At 40.9% G+C, this 13,011-nt stretch overlaps 1 protein-coding gene across 6 annotated transcripts; it reads left to right on the top strand.

The window, feature by feature from the left end:
* Window positions 1–771: 771 nt before the first annotated feature.
* LOC144214491 (protein tyrosine phosphatase type IVA 2-like) lies at window positions 772–12,085 on the top strand. 6 transcript variants are annotated; one of them, XM_077742905.1, is made up of 7 exons: window positions 790–1,223; window positions 7,615–7,911; window positions 8,201–8,309; window positions 8,761–8,853; window positions 8,947–9,077; window positions 10,190–10,264; window positions 10,773–12,085. In XM_077742905.1, the coding sequence occupies exons 2-7, from the start codon at window positions 7,907–7,909 to the stop codon at window positions 10,882–10,884; spliced, it is 525 nt and encodes a 174-aa protein (XP_077599031.1). In that variant the 5' UTR covers window positions 790–1,223; window positions 7,615–7,906; the 3' UTR covers window positions 10,885–12,085. The 6 variants fall into 6 exon arrangements, with proteins under 6 accessions (XP_077599036.1, XP_077599031.1, XP_077599033.1 ...); XM_077742907.1 differs by lacking the exon at window positions 790–1,223 and adding an exon at window positions 1,296–1,432; XM_077742909.1 differs by lacking the exon at window positions 790–1,223 and adding an exon at window positions 1,317–1,341.
* Window positions 12,086–13,011: the final 926 nt, after the last annotated feature.

The raw sequence follows: 13,011 nt of genomic DNA, 5'->3' as shown, positions 1-13,011 counted from the left end.
TTGCTTTTTGTTCTCTGTGTGTGGATATAAAATATACATATACACACGTATTGTTTTTTTTGAGCATGCAATATTATTTTTATGCAAACATCACATTTGAGATAAAATTTGAGGATAAATACACTAACCTTGGTAAGTTTAAGTGTGCCTAACTTTAAATGCACGTGACCAACTGGTCAACATGAATGTACTCTTGCAGGAATTGCTGTTTTTCTTTTTAAATAAAGGCAAAATATACCCTTCTGCTGCAAAGTTTGCAGTTCCAAAAATGTCCGCTAGAGGGAAACCCAAACTACAATCCTTTCCGGGGTTTACCCTGATTGCGTCAATAGTGTGCACTTTTGTCAAAGTTAACCTCGGTATATCGTTTAGTGTGGAAATAAGTGCGACCTTGTCAAAGTTTTATCTTAAATGACATTAAAATACTTATTCTAAAATACACCTATAGGACTTCTGGTATTAATCTATTGTTATTCGAGTTCTTTTCTTTGTTGTCATAAGTCAGTGTGTCGTTTATCAGGGTGCACATGTGTAGAGCATCACTTTTCTCGATAGTGGATGCATAAACAAACAACAGTTTTTGGGAAAACACGTTGTTCTTCCTCTGACGTGCGATGACGCAAAACAAGCCATAAGCTCCAAGATAATGTGAGCTTTCTGGAACTGTCATCATGGAGCCTGTTCTTTTTACGTCGCACTGACGCCAGACATCTAGTGCGACGTTTGCGGTCTTCGTAAACATGGGACTCCAGCGCAGAGCCGTTGCAAAGACAGCTTGATTTAGCTTCACACAAGCACTCCTTTATTTTCGTAAACATCATTCCGTAAAAGCATACGTGTAATCATAGTTTGGACCCTTTCCCAAATGCTTCTGGCCGCCGTGCTGTTTTACGTTTAAAAATCACATCACTTTAAAGAAATTCATCGCCATGCATGGAAGCAATCAAATTATGAAAATATAATTCTGGCATTGGAGTTTAACCATCAAAGAGGAATTTGACAAAGGAAAATAACTGGAGAGCACATTGGCTTTCTCTCGCCGGCTCCCCTTACGCCTACATTTCCGATAGCCATGAAAGTATCCACCAAGCAAGGTTCCTCCCTAAACAACAGTAGAAGCTGTCACATTGAAGAGGAACAAAAAGCCAACTTGACAGCGCTTTCTTCACTCGCTCCTCTTTCTCCGGGCTAGTCACTGGATTTCAATGTTCTGCCTGCGCTTTGTAAGTAAACCAACACGTGCGTAAAGTGTCATTTTTCGATCTGTTTGCGGCGCAGTAGTTTGGAGCGATACCATCCTCTGGCATAGACGGAGATTAGCATTAGCACGAGTTGGCGCAAGTAAGTTCAGACTATGTACAGCCACGTTAACGTTAGCTTTTAGCTGTTAGCGACGTTATTCTGGATCCATCGTACACTTCTTTGTTTTCCGGTGAGTTTTCTGGATCTAAATTATGATAATCAAAGAGTGTTATGCGCGATCGACGCGGTAATTATTGAGGTATGCGAGAAAGTGTCGAGAGTAAAACTAGCCTTGGAGCTAAATATGCTACATAGCTTGGCTATCGGCACCGGCGCAAATATGGCACTTTTCCGGTCACGACTAATTGTAATTCACTTGATCCTTATGGTTTTGGTTTTAAATCAGATTTTACAGGGTCGGGCTGTGATTGTCTACTTAAAATCAAGTCTCCCCGTTCCATTTAATTTAGCCAACCTTAGATTTTCAAAAGATAACGTTAGCCATTAGCTCAGTGTTGGGGGGTGGGGGAACCTTTTCCTTTCAAATATCTCATATAACGTATCGGATCATGCCCCAACCACGGTATTCTCAGAATGTATGCCCTTTGTTTGTACTCTTTCATGCGATCAAGTGCTTAGCGTCAAGGTATAGCTAAGAAACCAGCTAACCGCCTTCCGCCCTTTGTGGCATATCTTGACCCGGGACGCGTTTGACCTATTTTATGTAATCCATAACGTAAAATCGAAATCATATGTTACTAATTTTCGGAGAGAACAGGGGTCTCCCAACCTCGTATACTTTAATAGTCTGGGTTGGCTATAAACAGTGTGGATAGCGTGATTAAAAGGGAACTAAAGAGCTTCTCGGCCTCGCGTGTCGAAATGTGCTGTGCATTAGGTGTGTCTTTACTGTACTGTAAAATGGTACATATAAAAAAAACAGGCATTAAGCCATGTGGGCCGAGGTGAAAGGAGGAAATGTACTTGGAAAGGAAGTTGACTCTAGCAGCTGTGACACTAAAGGCCCAGCACATTCCCATGCCTCTTAGTTTTCAATGTATGACCTTTTTGACAGAGTCACTCTCTTACTTTGTGGTGTGGGTTATGATATTGGATAGGAGCAGTGAAGTAGTATCTCTTATACCAGCGGGTGGAATCATTTGGATTGAATAGCTGGTTTGGATAATCTAACCGTGTTGTTACTTGCTTGTAACATAGTTGGAATTGGAGCTTAATAACCGTCACCACCGTTCAATTTAAATTTAGATTGTCATAACATTTCTCACAGCTTGATCCCACATGACAGTGAAAACACTTAAATGTAGGGATTAGTCAAATCACTGGATTAGGATTGTATGGTTGAATGGCTGGAACAATTATTTGAATATTTTGACCACCCCCCAGTGTCCATTACAATTTCGATATATAAAAGTAATCTTTCCTGACTGGCTGTTATTATGCAAATAAGGACCCCCTGATGTTATTGAGCAAAATCTAATGCTGGTATAGCAATACTTTTGCAAAACAGGTAAGCAAATTTCAGTATCCCTACTTTTTATTTTTGTTGAAACTAGTCCTGTAAATGTGAAATATGTGCCTTGGCTCAAAGGTTGTGCAACTCTGGTCTATGTATACCCAAAGAACTGTTACTGTTCTACTTGCTGAATGAAACTGTTAAACCAATGTGATCACCTTAGGCCAAGACAACTCCGCCATCCAAGAGGTACAGACTCATCATTCATCGCACGCGTAACTCAATTACCTTTCAGAGAATGCTTGGTTGCACTGTAACCACCTGCGGATATCGTCGTAAAACAAAAGGGTGACTCACACCACGGCACAGTCATAAGAGATAGAGTTCAATTTCTAGAGAAAGCCTGCAACAATCCAATCTATTCATATTTATCAGCTAGAAATTTCTAGGATTTTAAGCATCATGCTATTAATAACAATGATTTTTACTGATTGATTGATGGCCTACTTGTGAGAATTCTCCATAGTGTATACAATTGTGTTGTTTTTGTAAGGTGTGCCCATTTTCAAAGTCAAACAACTTTTGATTGGCGCTTGAGAAAACATCCGTGCCTGGAGAAACGTGTCTGTCACGGAATGCCAGGATTTCAAGTTCTGGTTTTGTTCCTAGTTCAAGGCAATTAGCGGAAGGCCGTGGAGAATTATGTGTAGCCATGACCACCTTTTGTGTTTGGGTCTACCCTGCGCTGGTTAATGAGTCGTGTCCTTGTTAGTACAATGTTCGTTTACGGTTGTTGCCACAGCGCTGGAATAGCGCAAGGGACGGACGAACGAACGGGCGGGCTCGGTGGCGCTAGCACTTTCTGACATACTGGCGACTCATCTAGATGCTGTTGCCACACAGCAGTACTACCTGCTGACACTAAAGCGACAGGTAGGAAAATGCTTCCATCTTAAATTGCAGTAACTTTAACAAAAATAATGTATACATCATTGCGCAAACCTTTATGGAAATGCTTGACCTTTACTTTCGGTCCATTTTTAGAAAAAACGCAACGCCGAAAAGGCTGATTTCACAAGAGTAAGCAGTATTTTCTTGTTGCCCGGGCAATATTTGACTCCATGCTATGTTCTTCATATCCTTAAGGAGCTTATTAAATACGTGAGCGACTATAACACAATCTAACCGTGAAGATTTGACATTGTAAAATTTTAGTGTTGATACCTTCTCACACTTTATCTTTTGGACTTTTTGTTTTTATTTATTAGATGGAAAAATTAGGTGTGTTTGCTGTGAACCAGAACCAAAGTCGAAGTTTCTTCAGTCAGCTGCTAAGTCTGCCTGTGTGAATGTTTAGAAAGCACCGTGTGCTTCTCTTATCCCTTCACAGTGGATACCTAAATTCCCTACAGAAGCATTTGTTACCACCACTGAGATTATTGTTGCTTTAGCAGCAGACTTCCCCCCATGTGGTTGTCAGAAGGCCAAGTTGGGCTCTAAATGTCAGAAAAATAATAAAAGCCATAGTAGGGCTAAGCAACCATTCAGCAACAGAACATTCTGATCTGGGTTCTGTTGTTGCTATGAACCAACACAACTCTATCTAGAGTTCGCTTAAACAAAAAAAAACAAAGGTAAAATTTTACGTTGAATCAATTCCTGTCATACAAAAACACTTCATTCAACTGTCAGTTAACAAAGTACGACTTTATATGCCGTATTTTTAGAACTATACATCCCCAGGTCCATTTTTTTGGGGCGAATGAGTATTTTACTAAAAAACAAAAATATTTAAAGCATCCTCGAAGCCTCTTATTAAAGCAACAGCATTGCAACATTCTTAATGGTTGCGTTTCAACACATAGTCTGTAATCCATTGCATTTTTTGGACCATGTTCAAAACCACAAACTTGGAACCCTGTCAAAAATAGCGCTATAATTTCGCTTGAATTTTTAATTGTAGTAGTAACATTACTTTCTTTTATCGCTCAAGGATGGTGGTCCTGATTATGCAACTATTTATCTGAAGGGCTCCCTTAAAAAGGCTAACCATTGAATTTCAAAAAAGTACTTTCTCCACATTGTGGCACGTGTACGGGGAATGTTTGCCTTTTCGTAGAACTGCAGCTGGTACTTGTGTTTTAACTCGCCTCCCCTCTTTACATACACTTTGACGAGTATAGACTATAATTTCTCACTGTCTGGCCACTTTGGAGGAATTCGAAGTAAAATAGAAACCATGTCAGACAGTGGTAGAAACATGATTTAGATTACTTGCCAATGCTTGGGAAGAAAAAAACAATGTTTTATAGAACACAAAGGAAACAATGCCATATATACATCCCACAGTCTTTTAAAAAAACAGTCTGGCACTTTTCTTTTCCCCTAAAATGAGTCTTATGTAATGTGATGGTAAAGAAAATATAAATAGTATTAGTGGTTTGTAGTGTTTATCGGTTTAGTAGACAACATATACATTGTATTGCCTCTATAGATTAAGCTAATTGTATTTAGTAGTTTCTAGCCCACACAGATTGGTTTTTTTTGTGGGCGTGTGTTTACGCACAATTCGATTCAGGAGCTTTATTTAGAGGTGAGATCTTCTTACTCCGACCATCGTCATCATACGCAGCCGACTGAGCAGGTGTGATAAGTGGCTTACTCCCGTGTCATTTTTAAATACCGTTGTTGCTCATATCCATGTGACGGATTTTCAGCTATTTTCTGACGCTTCAATTCCTGCATATCCTTCATTTGTTTACGCATCCACTTTTTAGACAAATATTTGTCAGTAACGCCTCAAAAAAAAAATGACGATGCCTTTGTTCTGAAAAAAAAACCCACACCGTGAGCGAATGTTTACATTTTTGTTCGGTACGGTCAGCCTCAGGAAAATTGAAAGCTGAGACGTTTTGGAAATAATTGCAGTCATTCTTGGATGTTTCACAAAGTGATGAAACGGAACAGAACGTGCTTTGAACAGGTGGTAGGGTATGAAGCCTTTATCTTTGTAGTTCTCTCTGTGCTGATCCAACTTGGAGGTCAACACAAGCTTCCCTTATTTTTATTTATTTTTTTAAATCCTGCTCAAGGGAGCTACTATGGGTAACGCCCCCCTTTGCTCTATTGACTCCGCTCCCACACAACAAATGAGCTTGAAGGTTGCAAAGTCAGGTCATGCCTAGTCTGTAGCCAGAACCTTTGCACAACACCCCGACCACTAGACTACGGAAACCAACTGAGACAACCTACCAAATCACACATTAGTCATTGAAAACATGTTTTGCATTTTCCTCCCACCTTTTACGGCCTCCACTTCCCAATTAGGACTATTTTCAGTTCTGCACTCAAACTTATAGTTAACCCTCGTAAGCTGGCAACCGCGTGGTCACCAATTTTGGTTGAATCAAAATGGCTAAGACATTCTCATGAGATTCTGTAAGTGACTTGGCAATTGCAGGATGCCCTATAGCCCGATTCTCATTCTGTTGTGACGCTATCACCTGTTTTAGGTTTGCCTGGCCCTTTCTGCCTCTTCCGAGATAGCACGGCCCGGGCGGGCCCCCCTGTTATCTGTGGCCAAGCCCGGCTGCTTTGAGCTCTCTCACCATCTGGATTGTTTTTTTTCTTCTCTCTCTTGACTCGCTGTTGATTGTTGCTGGAGAGCAGCTGATTTCAGAAATGGTGTAGTGCTACGAGTTCAAACTGTAAACCAAGGGGGTGAGCGCCAAGGGAATTTTTCCCCACTCGAGGGACCTTTTATTCAGCTGCAGTCTTTCTGATTTGATCTTTCTCCCAGTTTTGTTGTTACTCTATACATGTAGTGTACATTAGGTCTTAGAGGTCAAGGAAATACATTTATTAGTACAGGACTTTTCACATTTCTTTAAGCCCGCTGAAAGAAGTGTCTAAATGTCATTGATTCTTGTGCAATATCATTCCAAACAATGTTTTGATTTTTTTTATCCTAAAATTGTTCATTTGAGTGAAAACAAATAAAATATTAATAAAATAGGCAAAGAAAATGAAGTTCAAAGTACATAGGATGGAATGTATTACAGTTAGTCAACCAGTGATGGACTAATATGTGGAATATAGTAATAAAAAATGCTTTTGCTTTGTGGTAAATAAGCTTTGGCTTCTCAGTTTGGCATTATGTGAGGTCGATTTTTGTTATTTGTGTGTATTACTGACAGATGTGGCTTGATGATGCATTCACTTGACTTTTCTTGGTCTGATTTGTGCATTTTAGAGCAAAAACCAAGTGCTGTTGTCAAAAATCAATGACCAAGTGGTTTGGAGTTGAAGATTGACGGTGCATTGAAACTTTGGAAAGACAATCCAAGCTCAAACAAAGCGTGGGACTAGAACGAGCAACCCGTTTGAAGCTTTGCCCACTCCGTAATCCTCACCTCGTGACTGCAGTGCAGTCTGGGACACGGTGCCAAAGTCCAAACCCGCTCCTTCTGCGCGTAGACGATGGCCTCTTTAGCGCTGTCCTTTCACACGTCGCTCTCAGTCGGCTTCAACCAGTTTGCGGCGGCTCAAGTTAGCGAGCCCAGGACTTGGCGCCGCTCTGCTTTTTTTTTTTTTTTTTTTTTCATGGACGTGGGTGCCCTCGAGTGAGACGCTGATGTCACTAAAAGGTGTCATCTGCTCACAACTGCCTCATTAATTCCACGGAAGCCATAGTGGGCTTTTATTTATTTATTTTAGTATTTTTTCAACACTTATAGGAAAGGCAAATAGACAGAAAAGGTTTTTTTTTCCAACTGAGCATGACAAACATTTGTTTCCAATGCAACAGTAGTTTATTTTTATTTGTTCTTTTTAATTCTCACAAAAATGGCACCAATGTTACAGCTTGAATACTCATTCTTGTTTCTCTGTGTCGACAGGCTTTCTGTGTTAACTTGGGCCGTACCTATATGGCGTGTGCGAGCTGGGAATTTTGCCAGGCACAGCACCTCACCACTGTGGAGAAGTGAATCGGCGGCCCCCCGAAAGACTACGCCAAGCGAAAACCCCCTTGACTGGCCGTGGTCCTTGGAAGCGCTGACTTTGGAATCTCCCCCCCAGAAAAGCCCTCCTGAATACTGTGTAGTCCTCGGCCTGAACGCGCCTGCCAATACAACAACTCTTTGCGTTCCGCTTTCTCTTTGAACAGCCAATCACAAACAGCTCTCCTGAATGGGGTAAACGGACTCTTGGATCGTTTTTTCAAAGTTTCCTTTTCTTTTTTTGACTCCCCAATTTCTTTTAAAGTTCCTTTTTTTTTTAAATTTCCATCCTTGTGGACTACTCCTTATGTTCTCTATCCTCTTTGTGCATCATCCTTATTAGTCCACCCATCATCCCCCTTATAGTCCTTTTTTTAATTTATCAGACACATTTTCCACAGATCTCTCGTAATTGACTTGTAAACCAAAAAGCTACTTTTTGTTTTGTAAGATTTTTTTTTTGTATTGTAATTGTTTTTTAAAGCCGTCTCGCCAACATGAACCGCCCCGCTGCAGTCGAGATTACCTACGAGTGCATGAGGTTCCTTATCACCCACAATCCTACCAACGCCACCCTCAACAAGTTCACCGAGGTACGTTCACGTCCGCTTTGTTTACCAGTAGCGGTCGCCGGACGTTTGTTCGCCTGACATTTGGTCGCCCAGACGTTTGGTCGCCCAGACGTTTGGTCGCCCAGACGTTTGGTCGCCCAGACGTTTGGTCGCCCAGACGTTTGGTCGCCCAGACGTTTGGTCGCCCAGACGTTTGGTCGCCCAGACGTTTGGTTGCCCAGACGTTTGGTCGCCCAGACGTTTGGTCCCCGGTCAAATGGTGACAGAGTTTACAGTTGAAGCCAGCTCTCAAAATTATATTCATCAGAGAGAGTTAAATATCTTAAGTACTGTTTAATATCTAAGTACATTTGACCTGTGAACAAAAGACCGGCGACCAAAAGGGACCAAAAGACCGGCGGCCAAACGTCTGGTCACGCCAGTAGCCTACCATCAATGTGCCCTGTCATTTTCCTTTTTTTTTCTTTGCCAGGAGCTAAAAAAGTTTGCGGTGCACACACTGGTGAGAGTATGTGAATCCACCTATGACAAGGCCCCCGTGGAGAAGGAAGGGATTCAGGTTTTGGTAAGAGACCACCCTGACCTCATAGTATTCCCCCCCCCCCCCCCCCCAGATTCTCTGATACGTAAAATACAACCGAATTTATTTTCTTTATAGGATTGGCCCTTCGACGATGGTGCTCCTCCCCCAACCCACATTGTGGATGACTGGCTCAAGCTTCTCAATACCAAGTTTCGAGAGGAACCCGGGTGCTGCATCGCCGTGCATTGCGTGGCGGGACTCGGCCGGTAAGTCCATCCGTTTTTTTTTTGCATTTGCACAAAAACGTGAATGCGCGGGCCGTCGGCGTCATCGCTTTCAAATTCGCCGGTTGCTACAACAACGGTGGACATGCTCAAGTTATTTTCAGCTTATTTGTTTTGGCCTCCGCGTTTAGCAAGACTCGGCAGGCACAGCCAGTTGAGTATGTTATGCTAGCTCTTGTTTACGTAGTCGTAGCCTAACGAGATGCAAATAAATGAAAAACGCTCCCTCGGTCCCGTGCATCTTGCGTGCTCTTTGGATATGGTATCAGCTGATTGCTATAATTCAGTTGATCAAATCACGAGAGACGTTGCAAGGCTGAAAGCAATTGGTTGGCACGTGAGCTTGTACAAGCAAAAAGCGTACGTGCACTTTCTCAGTCCCAGTGTGGCACATGCTGTACTTGTATTTAAAAAAAAAGGCCTTAAAACAAAGTAGGAGGAAAAAAACAAAAAGCACATGATTTGGGCAAGCAAACAAGACCCTTTCCCCAACAGCCGCAAATAAGTCTCCTGACCACAGAAACACATTTTTAGCCAATCAGATCCATTTGGCCTCTAGCATTTGGTATTGTGAATGTTGTATAACTGGGTTACTGGCTTTTTCTCATCCTCGGCATGTGTTGTTGTCTCTTTGGGATTTCTTCAGGTCTAGTTCGCAGCAGCCACTCCCTTTTTCGACTCCATTTCTCCATCCACCCACTTTCTCACATTCCCTCTCGTATTCTGTCCCGCGTTGAAATGTGCGGGAAAGCCAATTGCAAGTATTTGGGAGAAAAAATACACCTTTATTTTTCTTCCCCACCGATCTCTTTCTGCTGAGAAAGCAGCAAGGCTCGGTCTTATTGCAACGTGCGTAGTATGAAGCCCGCCACCCAGCAGGGGTAAGACGAACCTGAGCACCCCCGTTGATTTCCCAGGCTTGTTTCCCAGGTTTAAAACAGACCTCCTCTGCACTGCTTTCGTACTAATGAACCGTGTGAACTGTGGCATTTGGTTTAATCTTCTATTCTCCTCTTTGATTTTTTTTTTCTCTCCCCTGGCTGTCCGTCTCCCTTCTTCACCCACCGTGCGCAACGGATTCCTTCGCCTCGCAGCGCTCCGGTCTTGGTGGCCTTGGCTCTCATTGAGAGTGGGATGAAGTATGAGGATGCTGTTCAGTTCATACGCCAGTAAGTCTTTTTTAATTTTTGAATTGAAATATCTTAAGGTAAAAAAAAACAGGCCATGTAACCAATACATTCAGCTATAAAATGGATTATTACGACCATTTTTTTTTTACTATAAGTCGCACTAGACAAAGTATGCGCAAAAAAATATATATATATATATGTGCTGCAATGAAGTCAAAATGCATTTTTTTGGCATCTGTTTTTTTATGTATTTTATATTTATCAGAAACTATGTACAAAAATTATAGATGAAAGTAATAATAAACTATGGACCAAGAAAGTTAATATAACAATAATATTTATTTTTTAACTATAGCCTTAAAATACTGAGTGAAAAAATAATGATAAAAAAATAAGTTTCAAGGCTGAAAGCATGAAAAACAGTGCGACTCATAGTCCGGAAAATACGCTCATTTTTAATCATCAACTCCATTTTCGTATTAAAATGAAGCAAGAAACTTTAAGAATTTCCTGACGTTTTTTTTTTTTTTATTCTGCTCTTCCATAGGAAGAGACGCGGAGCCTTCAACTCCAAACAGCTTCTTTACCTCGAAAAATATCGACCGAAAATGCGCCTGCGCTTCAAAGATCCCAACGGCCACAGCTGCTGCGTGCAGTAAATGCCAGCACGCCCGCCGCCACCACCGCCGCCACCACCGCCGTCGCCACCACCTGCCTATGCACCTCGAGCGGGATGGAGGGAGGGAGGGGGAAAATACGTGAGAAGATTGCTATCCGTAATTGTTGTGATGATTGATTTTTTTAAACGCAGAGTCTTGGTTAATTGAACAGAACAAGCGAGTAATCCAGTGCAAACCAATTGCGATCATGGGGGGGGGGGTAGAAGTACACCAGCCCAAGCCAGGAAGGGAAGGTCAAAGCACACAGATAGGCCGTGCCCACCTCCCCACTTTTACTGTTAAGCACCGCGGCCCACATTTGTTTTTAAAACTACAGTCCATCCTGTCGCTCGGTTTTGTATTTTTTTTAATTTTCAATTTTTCACCCCCCTTTATTCCCACTACGTTCATCTATCGTGGTGGGATATATTCTACTTCCATTTTGTGAATTCTTTTCTAATTTAGATATACAGTGGGAATGAATGAATGGATGCAATATGAAATAGTTTTTGATTTTTATTTCCCGGAAATTGATGATTTTTTTTAATGATTGGAACCAATTGGTGTATGTCAGAAAACATTTGTCCATTTTGCTATTTTGCGGTGTTTTATTTTATTTTATTTTTCACAATCCACACTGAAAATAACCAGAAAATGCAGTAATGACTCCCTTTTTTTTGTTTCACTTGTGTTAAGTCACTTTCATTTTTAAAGGATCACCATTGAATGTGTCTGCAATATTTATTCACAAGGTGATGATGTGTGGGAGTTACTAGTTTGGCGTGGGGGCAAGGACACAGATTTCCAATCTTATTTTATTTTATTTGAATCATTTTCTTTTGAGAGCCATGTCTTTTTTATTTTGAACTATTTCTCTTGGAGTGCAATAATCTGTCCACCTCATTAAAGCCCACCAAATGACCGTAACACCCCCAGCACACATGCACATTTTACATACATGCATCAGCAATGTGTACAGGGGATAAAATTAAATAGAAACCTCTGGAATAAGGTACATTTTGTAGTATTTTCCCCCCCATAATAGGCCTGCACACAGCCTGAGATTTGCCCCCTCTGAAAGCAAAGTGGAAAACAATGAAAATGTCTGTTTTTTTTTTATTTTATTTTATCGTGCCCATTTTGAAAATATCCCCAATTCGTATTGGTTCTTTAAAGATAAATAAATTGAATATGAAAGGCATGTATGTCTCATTTTGTGTCAATGATTTCAAAGTTGTTTGCTAAAGGGGAGGTTAGTTAGTAGACAGTGATTGATTACTTAACAGCAATGGTGAGTCATCACAAACTTGTTCAAATTTGGGGTGTGGAAATTTTTTGGCAGGTGTAAGGTTTATTCTTACAGAAAAGAAATGGGGCCAGAATAAAGTGGGTGGTTACAGATGGCTCAACAGGGCAAACTCATTTCAAACCAGTCGAGGACAGCCGGAAGCTCTGTAAATGTGTGTGTGTGCCCTTTTATTCTCTCGGCGTAGGTTGAATGAGTCATCCCCACGTGGAAAAGCACAAGACCAACGTGGTATATACTGAGAAATGGAGAAATGACTCACTCCTATAGTAAATAGTACATGAGATTATCCGGATAAAGCCAACACAGATTTGGTTAAACAGCACCTTCTGCGGGCGATTTTTGGTATGACAGCCAACGTATTAAAAAGATGCTTTTGTTGGTGCAGGGAGGTTTTAAGTGGATGTAAAATATTTTATGTTGAATTAAAGTATTTTTTAATATATATAGATGTCAAATTGACTTGTTATGATTGGATAGTTTTGAAGGGGGTGTTATTGTGTTTTTATCTTGATTGGCCTTTTAATGTCATGGAGAGCATAAAACTAGCAGCCAATAATAATAATAATAATGATAAAATCTTGATTAAATGCTTATTGTTAAGGTGAACCCAAATCCAAACATTCCAAACTGTGTCATGGTATTTATCACCATTCATACACATGGATAAACATATATGTATCAAATCTGATTCATCAGGTTTTTATCATTCTTTTTCTAGGAGGATGCTTATTTTAGGCCATGACCTCTTGACCTCATCAGCTATTTTTCCACATAGCCGCCTTATCTGTATTTAGCAGATGTTTTACTGGGAACTTTTG

Source organism: Stigmatopora nigra, chromosome 21 (genome assembly GCF_051989575.1).
Source record: "Stigmatopora nigra isolate UIUO_SnigA chromosome 21, RoL_Snig_1.1, whole genome shotgun sequence".
NCBI lineage: Eukaryota > Metazoa > Chordata > Actinopteri > Syngnathiformes > Syngnathidae > Stigmatopora > Stigmatopora nigra.
Note: the sequence above shows the minus strand (reverse complement) of the source record. Positions and strands in the feature narration are given on the sequence as shown.

Excerpts from the sequence above, each read along its gene's own strand:
- LOC144214491 (XM_077742905.1), top strand. Across the intron at positions 8,854-8,946 it reads AGGAAGGGATTCAGGTTTTG|GATTGGCCCTTCGACGATGG; the intron begins GTAAGAGACCAC and ends TTTTCTTTATAG. Across the intron at positions 9,078-10,189 it reads TGCGTGGCGGGACTCGGCCG|CGCTCCGGTCTTGGTGGCCT; the intron begins GTAAGTCCATCC and ends TTCGCCTCGCAG.